The sequence below is a fragment of the Durio zibethinus genome, chromosome 8 (genome assembly GCF_047325235.1).
Source record: "Durio zibethinus cultivar Kanyao isolate XHJ-2024 chromosome 8, ASM4732523v1, whole genome shotgun sequence".
Taxonomy (NCBI): Eukaryota; Viridiplantae; Streptophyta; class Magnoliopsida; order Malvales; family Malvaceae; genus Durio; species Durio zibethinus.
Genome location: NC_143169.1, coordinates 2,293,370 through 2,312,874, shown reverse-complemented (window position 1 = coordinate 2,312,874; position 19,505 = coordinate 2,293,370). Strand labels below are relative to the sequence as shown.

Here is a 19,505-nt window from a genome sequence, read left to right as displayed (position 1 = left end):
TAATCTTGTCAATCAATAAAAATATACTAAAAACTATAGCAAAGAAACATAAATAAAGGATCCAAAAATCCAAACTCACCATAAAAAGAGAATTTTCTATTCAACCATCATGAAAAACTTTTCTATGTTTGATTTTGAAACTTTATCATGTTAAACTTAGTGACAAAAATCTGATTGATTTATTTTTTTATAAAAATAAAATATTTATTGTGAGAAGAAATCACATATATATATATATTTGATAATTATTTAATTTTAAAAATTATAAATTTTAAAAAATGTAATTTATCCAAATTTAATTTTAAATTAAGATAAAAGAGGTTAATATAATTTTAAACTTACATATGTGTAATTTTAAATTGAGATATAATATCTTTCTCTTTTATTTTAAATCATAGGAAAATAAAGGCATAAAAAGGGTAAACATCAGTGATTTAGCTATAAATTTTATTTATTTAAATTTATATAAATATTGATTTAGACGGTATATGATTTTTTATAATTCCTAAGATTTAGGAATTAATCTTTAAAAATTATCAGAATTTTATATTTCATATATGGATAATAGTGAAGCATGAGTTATGTTTTTATGGATTGAAATTATGATAAAATTTGTGTACTTTGAAAGACTTAAATAAATATAAATTTTAAAATTTAAATAATTTATTAAATAAAATTACTTAAAACTATTTTACGTGTCACACCTAAACATTCATGTAAATAAACTTTATTAGGTTGTTGTAATATAATATTGTATGTTATTTCAAACAAATACATCCTCGTTTTGGAAGTACAATAAGGACTTACCAACCCTAAAACTTTTTTTTGGGTACATAGGAATTTTTCCAGCATATTTTAGTATATGTATTTGGGGTAACTCACTTTATTCATCATACTTATTGATCATAATTTCTTAAAAAAAGAAAACTTTTATTTTCCGTATGCTTATAACGAAGCACTAAATCTACTAGTACAAAATTTTCAAATGAAATGAACCGCAACTTTATTGAAAGATATATGCATATATCCCCAAGCTCGCCATAAAAAAAATCGTGGAAGGAATAATGTGAACTATAAGAAGAATGACATCCTCCCTCGGTACCATATCTTAGAAAATTAAACCAATGACAATTGCCAACACGGACAGCAACAAACTGGCAAAAACAGCTGAAGATGAAGAATTAGGAGTGGCATTTGGGGCTGAAGGCCTCGACCCAGTGGGACCAGATGTCGGAGACGGTGTGCAATCAGCGGGTGTGCCTGAAGTAGGAGAAGGAGTGGTTGGATTAGTAGTCGGTGAAGGTGCTGGAAAAGGGGAGCCAGAAGCGCCTGAAACAGTAATGGCTAATCTTTGGCCAAGTTGACAGTGCTGCCCAATTGTGCAAATATAATAGTGTTCGCCAGTGGAGTTGAGGGTAACGTTGGCTGGACCATTGGTGAGCATATTTCCGATAGGGTTGGCGCCGCTGCATGCATCGAAGGATAACTTGGGGACTTGTAGCACGTCATGCTCATTTGTTGTGAAGTTGAACACTGTTAAATATGTAATTATTTTAAATTTAGATTAAGAAACTAATCATATCTTTACTCAAAGTGAAAGAAATGGTAACTTCAGTTAAATTTTTTCATGAAAATTACATAAGGGGAAAGAGAGATAAAATGAGAGCTTTGATAATTACCCAATATGTCTCCAACCATGAACCTCTTACTAGCAGCCCAAGTGCTGTATGCTGAGGGAACGTTCGAGGGAATTGTCCATCCCATGTCATCCCCCACCACATGCACCGTTTGCGCGGCCGTGAATTGCATTAGAGCCACCGCAATGATGATACCAACAAAAGCATGCATGCACATGAACCTCGTCATTGATCTCTCGCAATCTACTATTCAATTGAACTATATATAAATGTGGTGATGTATCGCTAGCTAGCTAGCTATGTCAATGTTTTTAATATTTGTGTGATGAGAAATATGAAACATTTTTAGGCCTATATATATTAGCAGAGCTGAGCTGAGGAAAAAGTAAACGTAGATGCCGAGTCTGCAAAGGAGAAAGAGATGGGTGGTGGGCACTAACGTAGACGAGAAGGACGAATGCCGGTCTGTTTTGTACGTGTGTGACGGGGTCCCCCGGTCAACCCAATGTTGAAACTCTCAACTGAAGATTAGTCTGACGATATTTATTCTTGGGCCACAGAAAACTTCCCTGTTAGTCAAAGAAACTTATTCTGAAATTACAAATAGTTTTTCTCTAATCAATTGGTTTGGCTTGGCTTTCTCCAACAATTAAACAAGAGTTAATTAAAATTTTTTATCTGAATTTCGGAAAATATACAAATTGTTATCAAAAATAATAAAATGTACAATTTGTAATATGAATTTTTAAATATGTATCATGTTAACTCAAATTCTAATCCCACAAATTATATTAACTTATACATATGAGGTGTTTATTAAATATTATCAAATTATGTATTTATCATGTATTCTATCAACATTTTTTAATATAAATTGAAAAAAAAAATTTTACCTAAACCATAAAAAATTATCTTGAATCGATTAATTATTGTCTGTCACCTAACATCCATGTGGGATTCACATGAAATTCTTTCAAAATATTTAACATTTTGATTTAATAAATAATTTGCATATAATAAAATTATATTAATTAGATATCATTTAGACAAATTAAGTTAACATATTAGAATTTGAATTAAAATGAAATAATATTTGAAATTTTAAAGTATAAATTGTATATTTTATTTTTTAATACCATTTTATATATTTTTATAAAATTCAAATACCAAAAATATAATTAATTCATTAAACAACTATAATTGTGTCAAATGTCAATGACCTTGGACTAAAGACTCAAAATTTTTGAAGAAACTAATACAACAACTTTCCATGCATTAAAAGAAATAATTCATGGCTAGTGATAGAAAATTATTCTTTTTTATTTTTTTTAAACGTGTCCTGGTTATGAAAAGATGTTAAAGAAAATATTGCACGGCTTTCGACTAATATGAAAAGAAAAGTATATTGCATTATATATTCCCTTCCATGCGGAGATATTAGTCTCAGTTCTCAAAGTCAATAAAATAATTTGTTTTTTGAAATAAACTTGGAGGATTCCATACGATTGATGGTTTCTAATTGGGTCATCTCAAGCTTTCCTGCATTTTTTTCCTAATAGCAAAGACTTAGTTTTACCAACTACAACAACTCTTGGTCATAAATGGTAGTGAACCTTCGTGGCTCCCACTTCATTTTGCCTCTTTTGACAATTCTTGTTCATTGAAGAAGTTTGGGACAATTTTTAAAAGGGTTAAATATATTTTTGACCTTTGAACTTTCAAATTTTGATCACATTAGTATTTAAAAATTTTTTCTATCACATTGGTATTTAAATTTTAATTTCATAAGTCAGTTTACCTTAAAAGTTAACTTTGTTAGGAAAAAAAAAAGCTGATATGTTTTAAATGACCAATCAAATAATGTCAACTATCAACAAAATTTCACGTTTTTAGTCTGATTTTTTTCACGTCATGACATATTGATCACATCATATATCAATTTAAAACCAAAGAAAAAATTAACAATTTTATTTTTTAATCGCGATAAAAAAAAATTGAAAAAGCTAGCTTCTCTGAAAAAAGAAAAAAATTTCTTGCTTTAAGAAAAAAAAAACTCAATGATTTTTTAAGGATTAGGTTTTGAGATTGAGTCTTTATAATCGTTCCACACTGAGTGATTGGAGTGTATTATTTAGGGCAATCAATTCAGAAAGTTTAATTGATTGGGTGTTTTGTGTTTAGGGCAAATGATTGGTCTTTGAAATTAGAGGTTTAAAGCAATCGATTTAGAAAGTATAATTGATTAGGCATTTGTGTTTAGGGTAATTGATTTAGGGTTTAAAAATGGGGGTTTAGGGCAATCAATTTAGAAAGTGCAATCGGGGCTTTTGTATTTAAGACAATCGATTTAGGGTTTAAAATTTGATGTTTAGATTAGTGATAATGTGGGTTAAAGGTTTGAAAGTAGGATATTAGAATCAACTCTAGAGTGAGAAATTGATTCGAAAGTTAAGAAAATGACTGTAGATTTCAAATGAGGCAGATTTCAGGTTTGTCTATATAACTTAACTTGCATTTGTGTTTGGTTTGATATTGGTTTTTTATGGTTTTTGGTCGGTTAAATGTTGTATTTTAATACTGTTGGCATTAGGTTTGGTTCTGTGATGCCATTTGAAAAGCATCAAAGAAAGAAACACAAAGATTGAAGCAACTTCGCTAAATAACCAAAAGAACTCACATGATTTCAAACCTTAAATACCTATAACTTCACTAAATATTTAGAAAAAATCACACGATTTCAAACCCTAAATACCTACACTATAATTCATCTATGTTTCTGTCGACTATTTCTTTTTCTTCTTCTTAAACTTTCAGAGAAGTTATCTTTTTGAATTTTTTTTGTCTTAGGTTAAAAAATAAAAGTGTTAATTTTCTTTTTTGTTTTAGGTTAATATCTAATATGATCAATATGTCATTAGTGAAAAAATATTAGGTTGAAGACATGAAATTTTGTTGACAGCTAGTGTTATTTGATTGGTTATTTATAACACATCAGTTTTTTTTTCTAAAAGTGTTAACTTTTGGGGTAAATTAACTTATAGAATTAAAGTTTAAATACCAATGTTATAAAAAAAATTCTTTAGATACCAATGTGACCAAAATTTGAAAGTTTAGGGATCAAATATGTGTTTAAACCTTTTCAAAACAACAATCAATAATTAGACAACCAATTTGATGTCAACGTACAAGGGAACTCCTTGTCACCAAAGAAAAATAATTTTAAAAAAAGTTTTAGTGCACAATTTGATTTTTCTTTTCTTTTCTTAATTCCTTGCATCCGATCTCAAGTCTTCAAAGTACAAATTTCTTAAATTTTAGTTAATTTCTTCTTGTTGGAGTGGTGCATTGAGCAGAGCCCTTTTTACATTCTTTTGCTTCCTCTAGGATTGCTTCTAACATGAATTTTTTGCACTTTCATTAATTAATTTAGAATCATTATGTCATGTATACAATTGTGGAAAATAAAATATATTTTATTAATAAAATGGGCCAGGCCTCATAAACAAGTTTAGTGCTACAATGGTACTGATTAAGGTAAAATTTAAGGAAAGAAATATATAAGTAATGCGTTGTTTGCTCTTAAATTTAATGAAAATAGTGTAAATTTTATTCTTCTTAAATAGTATTTTAACTATCCTTAAACAATGCTTATATTCACCCATTAACCGGATCCCAAAATTATTTCAAATTCATCAATAAAAATTAGTATTTGAATTAATGACTAATAAATATGAGAAATCCAACTTAATTATATTGAATATCAACTTTGAATTAATGTTTTGTTTCTTGGCTAATCATTTTCTAACCAAAAGAACAACATAAATCCATGACACATCCAACTATAAATGATTGAAATGTTTGAAAGAATGATATAGTCAACATTCAATTACATTCAAATATAGTGGAGTAGTGATATCATTAAAGTTCCTATTTTCTGTGGATTTCTTCCTTTTTTTTTTAATTTACAACTATATATATAAGGAGCATTAATTGCTGAAAATGTTAGAAAAGAGTATCTCGGTTACCAACTAATTCAAGAATGATTGTTGATAAAAGAAAAAGAAAAAAATGATGAATTTGGTTATGAATCGGTTATCCCGAATATGTGATAAAATAATGTGTAATCTTTGACTATTCATCAGCCTAAACTCCGCTGTAGAGCCTAGGGTCGATAAATTAACCCGAATCCGTCGGGTTCCGACCCGACCCAATAATTTAGGATTCGGTTTTTTTTTTTTTTGAAAAAATGGATTTTGGCTTAGGTCGGGTCGGATTTAATTTTTGAAATGTCAATTTCGAGTTTATATGAAACCCGACCTGATCCGACCCGAGATATTTACTAAAATACCCTTAATATATATATGTAATTTTTTTAGGGTTTTTGAGTTTTGATTTCTTTCAGTGTTCTTGTTTTTCATCCATCCCATCCTTCTCATCTCTTTCGATCTGTTCAAAATTTCTCATCAACCTATCCAATTCCAGCCATCCCACCTGTTTTCATCCATTTAACTTCCACCTATTTAGCTTTCTTCCTTCGAATCTTTCCTCTGTTTCAACAAAAAAAGCCATCAAGCCAAAAAGAGGAAAGTTAACAGGACAGAAAGATAGATGAGTCGCAACCATTTGTACCTAGGAGCAATCGCTTCCTCTTCTGAGAAACAAAAATTACAATAGCTAAGCCTTCCTTTAAGTAATCTCCATTAATGCCAGGCTACCAGTAGACAGCAGTTATAAGGTAAGCCAAAGTTATCTCCTTTATAGATTTTATTTACAAGTATCAAATTTTTTTTTACCGGTAAATCAATCTCTTTATTTTCATTTAAAACCTTAGGAATAATTTATGATGAATTAGAGAATCTAGAATTACCCTCTACTGTTAATGTTATGTTGAGCGTGTTAAGTTTTTACAGAGACTTGGATAGTTGGATTAACTGTTTATGATATCAAATGAATACCTTTTAATGAATGGTTGTAATAACATCTGGAAAAGACCACATATCGTTTATGAACTTATATAATATATATGACACGTCTGGAAATACTAAATATTAGAATAGGGCAACAACTATTTCGAATGAAACACAGCATTGCAGAATATGAAAAGAATTCAAAATAGATTTACATTTTTCTTATATCAACTCTAAACTTAAAGCTTATAGAGATGATGCTGATTTATTTCCAATTGTGCAAAAAATCCAATCTTTTTTTGTTTGCATATAGTCATCATTCCTTTCTAAGCATCCCAATTGAAGTTTCTCTTTACAAATAAAACGTCAATTTCTACAAATGTTAACAAAAACTGATTGGAGGTTGTCTTCGAAAAGTTTTACAATTCATACCTTTTATATTATCCATCAGCACACATTCTTAGGACTCTTGCAACAGTCATTTGCAACCTATTAATGCCAGTGTTAAATCCAAACTTAGTGAATATAGAGATCACTGAAAAGCAGAAAGTGTATGTTCTATTAATTGTAATTTAGCATTTTCACACCTAGTAATCCCTTTGCTCTTGCTTTTTTTCCCCATCCTTCCGAGGCTGAGCTTATATACCTAGTGTAGGTTCTACACCAGTTTATGATAACATGTATCCACCTAGAAGGTAAGATAAAAGCTAACTAAATAAATCCTTAAGATAACATATACCTCTCAGAAGTTACAGATCAACATCATACCATAGCCATAACAGTTTACTAAGTGATATTAATTTTTATAGGGAAAAGACAGGCAAAAAAGCAATTAAAGGATATAAAAGGGAAAATCAAAGTACCACATAGAAGGCACCCTGTAAGACAAGTAGAAGAAGAGGTTTGGCTTCAAAAGGTAAAGCAAGAAGCCTCTTCTTCTCAGCTTTGGCTTTGGTGGGAGGTTTTTCCACATGCTTCATTTTCTTTTTCTTGCTCTTCCTTGAGGGTCGGTCATTTGATGTCTCAGTTTTCTCTATCTTTATTGCATTATTCTGTGCTTCAACAGTAGCAGAACTAGTTTCCCCTGCCTTAATGATCACTAGCAGCAAAAAAGAATTTTAGTCCTGTAGCTGAATGACCTCATCAAATGATTGGCACAGTATAAACATCTAGTATGGATAAATACAGCCTGCTTACGTCAACTTCAGCGTTACTTGATACTCCAGGTAGCTGAAACTTGATTGATCTAGTGAAAACATCAAAAGCTTGGGAGAGAGCAATTTCAGATGTGATACATGCAGCTGGAGCAAGCACAAGCATTAAACATACCTATATAATTATCGCAAGAGGTTCAACTTTATTAGGACAAAGAAATTGAGAGTAATGACTTGAAATTGATTGTGTCATATTCCTCTTACCATTACTCCAGAGAAATAAAGAGATGTTGCAATATAGAGGACCACAAATGAGCTTGCATCTGATAAAGGCAAAAAGCATGCCTCCCAACAATAGAAAGAAAAATGATTGATTATAGCGCATAAACATCTAAGTTACAGGCAAAGGCTAAAACTATTCCAACAGCTTGAGACTTACATGTTTAAAAAAGAAGAGCATGTTTCTGTGCAATGATCGTTGTGTTCAATAAATGCCACTTAAGCTTTGAAATTCATTCATTACATGCACATTTATCAATATACAATCCTAAACCATTTATGGCCTTTAAAAATATCTTACTTGTAGAAATCTGATTCTCTTACATTAGTGAAGACAAATGAAGATATTTTAACTTGTTTTATATGTTAATTAGCCTCCTTGTTTGGCTAAAGTTGCATGTTAAGTGAACAACCTAAAGGTGCATGCTAAGTTGTACATGGTAGGATTATCTTTTACTTTTTTTTTTATGAAATAAACTTTTCTAATTTTTTTGTTACTTAGATTCTAAGTTTGTTTTTTAATTATTTCAATAGAATTAACTTTATTTTTTTTTATGAATAAAGGTGAAATGTCTAATTTGGGAGATAATTCATGTTCCCCAACACCTCATACTTCTACCTCACATCAATCACCAATTCAGCAAACTCCCATTCCAACATCTGATAAAAATACAACTCCATCACTAAGTGTGACTAACGATGGTTCTGAAGTTGATGATAGTGGGTATAACTCAAGTAAGCTAAAATCAGAAGTATGGAAACATTTTAAAAAAGAGAAGATCAATAATGAATGGAAGGCAATATGCAATTATTGTAAGAAAAAACTTAGTGGTGCTTCTAAGAATGGAACAAGTCATTTGCGTGATCATCCAAAGAGGTGTAGCAAGCGATTTCAAATGGATATTTGTCAACAAGTGTTGCTAAATCAAAGAAAGGCAGATGGAAAAGTAACACTAAAAAAATTTTTCTTTGATCAAAATGTCACAAAGAGGGAGCTTGCCAACATGATAATCATGCACGAATATCCCTTATCAATGGTTGATCATGTGCAATTTAGAAAGTATTCTTACAGTCTCCAACCTTTGTTTGCTATGCCTTCTCAAAATACTATAAAGAATGATATTTTGAAGATTTTCAAAAAAGAAAAGGCAAAAGCAATATCCAAATTAGAAGCTAATGAAGGGAGAATTGCTATTACCACTGATATGTGGACTGTTGATCACCAAAAAAGAGGATACATGGCTGTCACTGCTCATTACATTGATAATCAATGAAACTTACAAAAACGCATCATCAGTTATATTTTATTAAATTGTCTTATTTTGATAGTATTTATTTTTTATTAAGTAATTATTACTGTTGAATTAATTATTAAATTAGTGTAAATAATTGATTGTTTAGTTAGGTTTGAATATGTGCCAACTTCACATACGAAAGAGGTCATTACTTCAAGTTTGATGAAATGTTTCTTAGATTGGAATATTGATAGAAAACTTTCATCTATTACAGTAGAGATATTTATGCCATACCAATTTCTACTGTTACTTCAGAGTCTACTTTTAGTACTACAGGGAGGTTGGTGAGTGCACAACGCAATATACTTCATACATCAACTATAGAAGCTTTAACATGTTGTCAAAATTGGTTATGGGCTGAAAAAAAAGTACAGTAATGCATATTATGCAATTTTATTTTTTATTTTAACATATTGTTAGTTATTATATTTTGTTGTTATATATTATTTGTTAATATTTTATTATTTCATTTATAGGGTCAATTTCATTAGAAGAAAAGTCTTTCTATGAAGATATTGATGAGAGTGAGATTGAGGAAAAAATAACTAGTTTGGTAAATAATATTATCCTTTTTTACTAATTCATTTTTTATGTTATTGTTTTTAAATATATTATTTTATCAGATTTATTTATTCATCTTATTGTTTTATTTTATAGGACTAGTGTGGTTAGAGGAGAATGATGATATGGAGCTTAGTGATGATGAAATGATTTATTATGATCTGAAAAAAAGGTACATGACACTTCTATTGCTATTGGTCATGCCGATGAACTAGGTGAATATTGTATAGTGTATCACATCCAGCTTTACTGCTTTAGCCTTTTTCTCATTATTTATTGGTAATCTAAAAACTGATCATGCATTTCTGTTATTTAGTGGACAATAAATGGTGTGCATTCTCCTTTTGACAATGTTTAAAATGAGCTTAATTTATTTCCATATTTTTTAAGAATAATACAACATTTTTAATAATAATAGGTTAGTTTATTGCAGAAAAGGTGTTCTTTAGAAGATTGGATAGAAAAACTTTTATCATATATTAATATTTCCAGAAGTGCCTTAGTGACAACATTTTTTGAGTTGAAAGCTGTTGTGATTAAGCTGGAAGTTGTTGTGTTTGAATTGGAAGCTGTTGTGTTTGAACTGAAAGCTGTTGTGTTTGAAGTGGAAGCTATTGTGTTTGAACTGAAAGCTGTTGTGTTTGAATTGGAAGCTGTTGTGTTTGAACTGAAAGTTGTTGTGAGGTCTTGTAAGTTTTTACTTGATGCCTTTTGTAATTGGATGAATATATGCTTGTATCTTTAACTGCAGTTATAGTTAGAATTTGACTATAAATTCATATTAAATTATGCTTCATGGTCTAAATGTGTTTGTCTATTACAAAATTTGAAAATTTAAATTTAACTATTTTTATGGTTAGAATTTGACCTAAATCCACATTAAATTATGCTCCATGTTCTAAATGTGTTTGTCTGTTACAAATGATGTTTTCATTTGAAAATTTAAATTGGTAATAAACTGAATTCGGGTCGGGTTGGATTTTATTCGGGTAAATAATATTTGTAACGGGTCGAGATCGGATTTTTCACTCAAACCTCCGAACGAGGATAGGTCGGGTATCGGGTAAAAGCACTAAGGCTTCGGGTCGGAGGCGGGGAAAGCAAAAATCCGACCCGCCTCACCCCGATGCCAACCCTAGTAGAGCCACAACCCAAGCCATAAAAACCAATGAGTAGTCTTTAGCTTCTTAGCCTAGTGGCTAAGTAAGCCTTAAAAAGACATAGGGGGTTGGGATTTGACCCCAGTCTCCCCCCCCCCCCCCCTCCCCCTTGTAAGGCTTTATTCCCCTTAAAACAAAAAAAAAAAAACCAATGAGTAAGATGATTTTAACCAGCCTTGAGCTGCAATATCCTCCAAGAAAACTAATGTTGGGAAAAATCATAAAAGCATATAGCCCATGCAAGAAATGACAAATTCCTGTCAGTACTCTGATAAGGATTATAAAACTTAAAATGATAATTTTCAATTCATCATTGGCTTCCTCTCATTGTTTTAAATTTTTCAATCAATATTGTTACCAAAGTGCAAGTAAATCTGTTAATTTAAAATATGACACAATCATACGATACCAAAAAAAAAATACGAAAGTGATAATTTAAAATTTTAGTAAAAATTATTCGTATCAACATGAATTATAACATCAAATTTTATAAAAATTGACACATACAAAAATTACTAATTTTTACATAATACAAATATACGAATTGTAAAATCTAGATGCAAGTTAAATTTACATTTGATTGATGAAATTGATGATGAAGAGGCAAAACATTAATCTGCATCCAGTCATGATTGAAGAAATTGGAATATTGTGAGATGGGCAGTCAAGAACACCATACCTTAAAAGAGAGTAGTGAGGAGGCTGCAGCAGAAGGTACGAGTCCAGTGAATCCAATATCATAGGCTATGCTTCCATCAGGCTTGAACAATCCATCGCCTAAAGGGTGTTCCCTTCTTTTAGCCAGCCGTTTACGCAGATTTTGATTGTAGGTCCTTGCATTCTTCACTGTTGCACCTGCTTCATCTGGATCCCCACGAGAAGCCCAACCAGTTTCAGAAACAACGACTTCCATCTTGGTATAACCAACTTTTTCCAGTGCTGCATAAGCTGCGTCAACCTGAGCTTCAAACATATTATCATAATGTAGCTTGGTCTTTGCATCATAAATTCCAGGGTTATCTTTGAATAGAGCATAGTTAATGTCAATATGCTCGGGATCATTCTTATAGGCTAGAAATGGATATGCATTTATATAAAATGGAGAACCTATCTGAGAGAAAAACTGCAAAAGTGGCCGCATGAATGGAAGAACATCAGGTTTGAAGATGCAGGCAGATGGAAGGAAGGAAGGCAAATACAGCCTCTGAATGTGGACTTGAAACCTGAACAGTCTCATTTAAACCCAATCTGTAAAGAGCACCATAAACATTCTTTGCTGCTGGCAGTAAAACCTCCCAGAGTTCCAAATCAGCAGCACCCAATATCTCATTCCCCACAGCAATTCCTCGGATACGAGCTCCAGGAAGAAATGGCTGTACGTTTTCTTTTATCCAATTCATGGCGCGATCCTCCCCAACACTTATGTCTTTCAAATACTCATTGGGAAGTCCAACTATAATTTCTATACCAGAACCTTTAAAGGCCTTGAGAACTGCATGATCGTCGTCATAGATTCGAATGTGATTTATCTTTGCGGCTCTTAGGAGTGTCACTACACTTTCGGGCGATGGTAGATTGTTTGCTATTCTGCCATAATTTACTCCATAGGTCCATGTGACAGAATGTGCTGCTGAAACTGCACGTATAATAATTTCATGAACTCAGCATGCCAATACTTGAAAGCCAGAGTAATTCATCAACTCAGCAGGCAACCTAACTTACAATGAAAAAGAGATTAGAATACATTTTCCAACCAGATAATGGAATAAATCAAGCCAACCATATTGCTGAACAAAGAGACTTTTAATGGTCTACTCAATTCAATAGTATTCAACATTAATTCATTTCTTCTGTGACTATACATGATACTTAGAGCAATTATCTTACATATTCAATAAGAATTAACAAAAAAAGAAAAAAAAAAGATTAAAAGGAAGGGTACGTACCCGGAGAGCATTTGACGGAGACGATGAGGAAGAGCAAGAGAAAATGAGAAGAACCCATATGAGATATAGGAAGATAATCAAAGAAAGTGCATTCCATTTGTAGAAAAGAGGTGGGGATGTTCCGGTCTTTTGTGACTTAAAAGCAGTAGCAAAAAGAATGCAATACTTGTTCCACAGGCATGTCATAGTGTCACATACCTAAGGAAAAATCCTAATCCCACATCAAATATAATAAGAAGATCATTGGGATATGTAAGGGTTCACACCATCTCTTTCTTGTGAGACGCCTTTTAGAGGACAAAACCGTTAGGTCAGAAGGAGTCAGAGCGAACAATATCTTACAAGGGTGTGAACCGTGACAGGATGAGTGCATACCCTATCCCAGAGCCATGCGAGTTCGAAACTTAAATCTCGACCCGTGACAATAGAACACCCAAGAATATATTCTTAACCTTGGTTTAAAGATGATGTGCCAAAAAGACCATAGAAATGAAAAAGATGATTCTTAACCTTAACCCAAAGATTAAAAAAAAAAAAAGCTGAAAGATTCTTACTTTACACTCAATGTATGCCATTTTTTGCAACTTTCTATTCTTGGGTGTTAGTCTGTTTACAAGAATGTTCCTTCCACTTTGGAGACACTGTTGCTCTTTTCAAAAAAATTTGAGCTCAATATCTTGCAGGTGGATGGTTGAATATTTATTTTTATATACCTTTCTTTCGAAAGGAGGAGAATTGAATCATGATTGATGATATGATAGAAATAAGTTTGGCTTTTGTTTGTATCTTTTGCATTACAGAGGAGTCGTCATGATTAAGAAGCTGTTTAAGCTTGGAGAGGAAATCGCTTTGAAGTGCAGAAGATTCTATTCCACACACGAGGACTGATGAAATGATTCCCACAAGTCATCACAGCTACAAAGACGATGTCACCTTCTTACCACTGCCCATCTTTCCATCCACCTTTGTCCATTCTTCACAGTGATCAAACTAACTACGCAAACCAAATATATGCATTGCCTAAACAACAATATTAAAGAATACACAATGCAGTTAATCTATGCCACATAACATGTTATGCCCAATTTGAAACTTGAGCCACCAACCGTAAGTCATGAGTTCCAAGTGCCTACAATCCAAGTTCTGCACAAAGTAACAAAAGCTGCAATGTTTGAAACCTACTTCTAACAGGGATACAGGTTGATTTCCCTACTTACAATCAAATCTAGCATCAACAGCATAAATGTTACAGTCATCCATAGAATCATAGAGGTTACAAGGGCAAATACAAAAAAGACAGTACCACAGGATAGCTAGGATATTAGATGGTATATTTAGCAGCTTACAGGAGCAGGTCCAGGAGGTTGTGGGGCATCAGTTTGCCCAATTGGTTTAACCTTACCATTTTCAATCACCTCCGCATCTACTGCCTTGCCTTTCTCCTCTAACTGAACATTACACTTGCCAGCAACCTCCTGTACACCTTTCTGTCTGGCCTCTCCCTCAGATATGGGGATTGCTCCCTTTGGCTTCTCTTTCTCCACTCCCCCATTAGCTTCCAATGTTGCAGTTTCTGGCTTTTCTGATTGTTTCTCACACGTACCATTCTCTTGCTCAGCCTGAGTTTCAGGAACCTTTTCAATAGGGGCTTCCTCTTCTTTTTCAGTTTGAATTGCATCAATGCAACTAGCTTCTGCAGGTTTCTCTTGAACTTCCATAGGATTTGGGGTTTCTTCAGCACCAGCAGCCTCTTCTTTTTTATCATCCTCTGCAGTTTCTGGTATCTTACCATCTTTGCCAGCTTCTTCTTGCCCAGCATCCTCCATCTTGGCATCCAAGTTTGCAGTGTGATCAGCTGCTAGCGTTTTACCTCCATTTTCAATGGAAGTATCTCTTTCTTTTTCACCTTCTGCAGTTTCCTTCTCAGTGGCTTGTGTATCTTCCTTTTCACTCTCTTTCTCACCCTCAGATTTTTCAGGAACAGCTGCTGTTTCTTTGTCTTCCTTCTTTCCACTCAATGATTTTCGGCCTCGCTTCTTTGGGGGTTCCTTCTCTGGTGTTGGAGTAGCCTTGGCCTTTTCACTGATCCTCGCTGATCTTCTAGGGGTCTCACCAGTACCCCAATCAAATTCTGTTATTGAAGGATTACCAGGATGCGATTTCAGATACTGCTCCAATTGTTTTCTGTTATTAATCTCCTCTCCGGTTGGTGCAATGAACATGATCTCAGTCTTCCTTGGTGAACCAACTTTCTTGGGAAAAAACTGTAACAATAAACAGTAAATACATGTTATACAAGTAGCAGTACAGCCATCAAATCAAGTAAGATAAGAAGCACAATAACTTGAACACTGAAATATTCAAATCAAAATGTGCCATAAGCCATCTGTGTTTCAAATCATGTGAAGCAAGTGGAAGGCACAAATTTAGTAGAATACAGTTATAGTCTATCTATGTGTCATCAAAGCCTGATTTGTTAAAGAAATATTTTGAAGGAGGCTGCATATACATGTCCTGCCAGATCTTCTATCTGAGTGCAGTACAAAACTATTTCCCCACCTTAAATCATAGAATAAGATCAAATCACCACAAACTTCTAATAGCTTTCATTATTTTTCTGAAATTTCATGGGTGCTTCAAGGTTCTTGTCTAAACTCATGCTCCTATAACATCTAAAACTAATTGTACTTATGCTGCATTTTACTTGGATTATCAAAACTGCCCAGTAAGTGATTATTCCTTCAATTAGTATTTCATAATCCTACTTGCAAATGGCAGAATCCATTCCAATAAAACTGCTCTACTGTCAGTTCAATCTTGCACAATCAGCCATGAGAACCCGTAAAGGAAATTTCAATGAAGTCATCCTAATTTGCAGCAATGACTAACATCGAACCAAATACAACGAAAAGAGAATAATGTGCATCTTACTAGCTTCCAACCTAGCATGATCACCAGCTGCAGCAGTGAGCAAGGTCTCCTTAGTTCTGTTTTCTTTCTTCATTATTCTAATTTTGCCTCTTCTTTTTTCTCCCCTTGTTTGGGTGAACATCCAAACTCCAATGGCAACAAGCACCAGACATATGATACGCATATGGATAAACTCTCCTAGAGTACATATCAAAAACATTTTGCATATGCAACCCTTGAATGAAAACAATTTTGCAGTCCAGCCAATTTAAGTAAATACTATGGTCTTAGCTGTCCAGGTATTGAAAATGCAAATCCACCCTAATCCAATCTGCTAGTGTTACTACAAGGACCTTCCAATTGGTATAGGGTCCTTTATAAATGACAACTGAAAAAAAACAAACACATCGGTTATAACATCAAATAATCACAAACCAGGCATAGACATTAAAACAGTAAATGTAAAACCCACATATATGTACATAAGCTTTTGCCAACAATAATAGAATATAACTATCAAGAAATGCAGCAAAAAGCCAAAACACCAAAAAAAATTTTACACTCAGAAGGATAATTTCTCTAAAACCAATTGTCAATCTGATCCAATACCTGTTTTAAAATCCATGTTGAAAATATATCTTAATTTTTAGAAGAGGGACATGCTAAATGGCTCAATGGATATTTGCAAAAGTAAATAAGTAAAAAACACAAGATACTAAAATTGCAATCACCATGAACCAATTCAAAGCAGGTGAAGCAGAGGACCATATACAAGTATAACAGACAAGGGTGAGTTATTTTGTGTCTACACAAAGACACACGCACAGAAGTCAAAATATTACATCAACTAACATCCTCAACCCTTGCCAAAAGTAGAAACCACTGAATTGCTAATAAGTAACAGTATTACATTACATTTATAACATTAATCAATTGCATTCAATCTAAATAAACACATGTAAAACATTGGAAATTCACATTTAACAGATAGGAAGTTAACAAACTATACATTATAGCTAATAGTTTGATTACGTACTCAGTGCACAGCTATGTGATCGAGCATTCTTGCCATCTGAATAGTAACAGAATCAAAATTGATTGGATATCAACAAAATTGCTACCACTACAACAATGGGCTCTAAAATAGCAGAAAAAATAGAGAATTGTAGATATAGAGTCCGCTTCTTGATTTTTATACCACAAATTTACATTAAAAATAAATTTTAAAGCTCAAAGAACAAGTAAAGGCCCCCCTGTTTATTATTCTGTAAATTTTTCTTAAAGCTCAAAACTTAAGTTGTGGAAAAACAAACTAAAACTCAGAATCAAAGACTGCTGACACGGGTCAAAATGATGAAGATAAAGAGGATCTCCATACTCCATTGTATGCCAAGTGCAACAGGTCAGAAAACAATTAACATAGATGCACCGGCACTACACATAATCATTCCCATTTAATACATTGATGAACGGTAAAAATGTTAAACTTAAAATCAGCCATTAGTGCAAGTAAAGAAGGTCATAGCAGGGGCCAATAGGTGGACTCTAATTTCAGTAAATTTGAATACACGATAACATAGATAACGTATGCTGTAAAGAAACCAACGAATTGGCTAACAGAATTCTCTTACTTCTTCACTAATCAACTAACATTCATTTTCATGGACCATTAATAGATGAAACACACATCCAGCAACTTGAAAGCCCATGATATAGCCACAATCCTCTTTGTAGAAAAATGATGAAAAGTTCAATTCATAAATAAAGCTGTTTCAAAACTTAAAATCAAGATCTCTAAACCATGAAACAGCAATTCGTCATATTCTCATAAGGACTCATGGTTATCTCTGGCATTCAACTACAATAGTACATCATGGCGTATGCTTCCCACTGAGATTGAACAGGAGAACACGTTTTGATAGATTGACTATTCAATCATCAAAACCTAACATTTAACCCTCAGTAACATGATGAGAAACCTTTTCTTGCTTATGACTACACCTAATGGCCACTTAACCATACCATATCTTGATTCAGCAAACAGATTTTGCATAAGAAGCACAGTGTAACCAAATAACCACTGTCAAGTCCAACTGAAACAAGATTCCTAACCACAAGCTGTAAAAGACTGGTGCTGAAGAATCAACATAGCAAAATTTACGTCATTTTTCCTTTAGGCATTAGGTACAACAACATCCTACTTTAACTGACAAGAAACAGCATAACCAGATTTGCATTGATAGTTCAACCACCCCTCACCCCCCTAAATATCTATAAATCAGAGTCCACACATCCAATTTTTTTTTGTCCTAAAAGTTTGCTCTCCTAATACTTGTAAAAGTCTATCTCACAACATCCACATCAATTTGGCAATTTCATAATAAAAGTTTAACATCAAATTTTTTTTCAAATTTTAGAGATTTTTCCCTTGAGTTTTCTCAACCACTACTCAGAAAAGACAGTGTTAGGGAATGCAGACAGTTAAGCTGGGAAAACTAGCACAATTGCCAGTAAAACTCTCATGAAGTTCATAATATAATGCAAAATAGAAGTCCCCCTTTCTTCTAAGAAAAAATTACTTCGGGAAAAACGTGTCAAGCAAAATTTTATTTTCCTGGTTCTGTTTTGGAAGACTTACTCACCATGTCAGAACTAAACTTAAACATGGTTGAAAAGATTAAAACTTCCATAAAGGGAGCACAAAACCCTAACTTCAACTATCACCACCAACAGAAATGTAAAACCTTCAAAAGTAACCCTAATGATAAAAATTAATACCATAACCAAACAAAATTACAACTCAATACCTATAAAAAAAAAATCAGTAAATTCCCAAATTTACACAAAAAATAGCCCAAATTTTCCAAGAAAAAAAAAAACAGATATGAACAACAAAAACAAGATACAAAATTCAAAGGAACAAACAAATTAATAAATAAACACACAACCAAATTAATAACAATTAAAACTTTAAAAAAAAGTACCATTTTCTTCCAAGAAGCAGGTGCTGGAAGCTCAACAGAAATAACTTCTTCTTTACTCTCCATTTTTTCACCTGCAAAAACAACAAATTTTTCTCTCAAAAAAAAAAACCAAAAAATACCAACAAACCTTCCCTCTCTAAATTCCCTCTTTCCTTAGACAGGGTTTGCTTTTTTTACTGTTCTGTTCTGTCTCTCTCTCTGTCTCTCTCTATCTCTCTGTTTGTGAAATTTTGTGTTGTGTGGTAAGACGAGAGGCTGGAAAACCGTTGAGACTTCAGGTGGTTTTTTTTTTTTTTTTTTCCTCTTTCTTGAAAAATTAATGAGAAAGTGATGCAGCTACAACTCGAGGAACAGAGAATTCAATGGAGAGTTGAAATAATATCCAATGAGAAGGTGCCACTTGGTCATTTAAAGCTAGTTTTGCCTCGTTTCGATTCTCTGTTTAGTCTGGCTTATAAATTTTACTTCTGATTTGAGGTTGACACGCGTCTTGCTTTTAGACTTGGCGTTTCAAAATATCCAGAGAGTACTGTTCGGTCCCTTCATCCCTACTTGTTAATTTGATCCACGCCGTAACATTGCGCGTGGATTGTACGTAAATGTTGAGAAATTTATTTTAATAATGATATTGATTTTAGTCCATAAAAATCTATTTTTTATTTGTTAATGAAA

At 32.8% G+C, this 19,505-nt stretch overlaps 2 protein-coding genes and 1 pseudogene across 4 annotated transcripts; all 3 read right to left on the bottom strand.

Moving 5' to 3' along the window:
• Positions 1-1,009: 1,009 nt before the first annotated feature.
• LOC111278747 (umecyanin-like) lies at positions 1,010-1,979 on the bottom strand. Its single transcript, XM_022865201.2, has 2 exons — positions 1,680-1,979; positions 1,010-1,533 (listed from the first exon to the last, which is right to left on the bottom strand). Exons 1-2 carry the CDS (start codon positions 1,864-1,866, stop codon positions 1,109-1,111), a joined length of 612 nt encoding a protein of 203 aa, XP_022720936.2. The 5' UTR covers positions 1,867-1,979; the 3' UTR covers positions 1,010-1,108.
• A 9,147-nt stretch (positions 1,980-11,126) lies between these two features.
• On the bottom strand, positions 11,127-14,195 carry LOC111278594 (glucan endo-1,3-beta-glucosidase 14-like; annotated as a pseudogene).
• Positions 13,988-19,255, bottom strand: LOC111278822 (uncharacterized). Of its 3 annotated transcripts, none has more exons than XM_022865481.2 (2): positions 18,834-19,255; positions 13,988-15,203 (listed from the first exon to the last, which is right to left on the bottom strand). In XM_022865481.2, exons 1-2 carry the CDS (start codon positions 18,894-18,896, stop codon positions 14,274-14,276), a joined length of 993 nt encoding a protein of 330 aa, XP_022721216.2. In that variant the 5' UTR covers positions 18,897-19,255; the 3' UTR covers positions 13,988-14,273. The 3 variants fall into 3 exon arrangements, with proteins under 3 accessions (XP_022721216.2, XP_022721217.2, XP_089620691.1); XM_022865482.2 differs by lacking the exon at positions 18,834-19,255 and adding an exon at positions 15,871-16,232; XM_089764565.1 differs by lacking the exon at positions 18,834-19,255 and adding an exon at positions 15,882-15,903.
• Between the last annotated feature and the right edge of the window lie 250 nt (positions 19,256-19,505).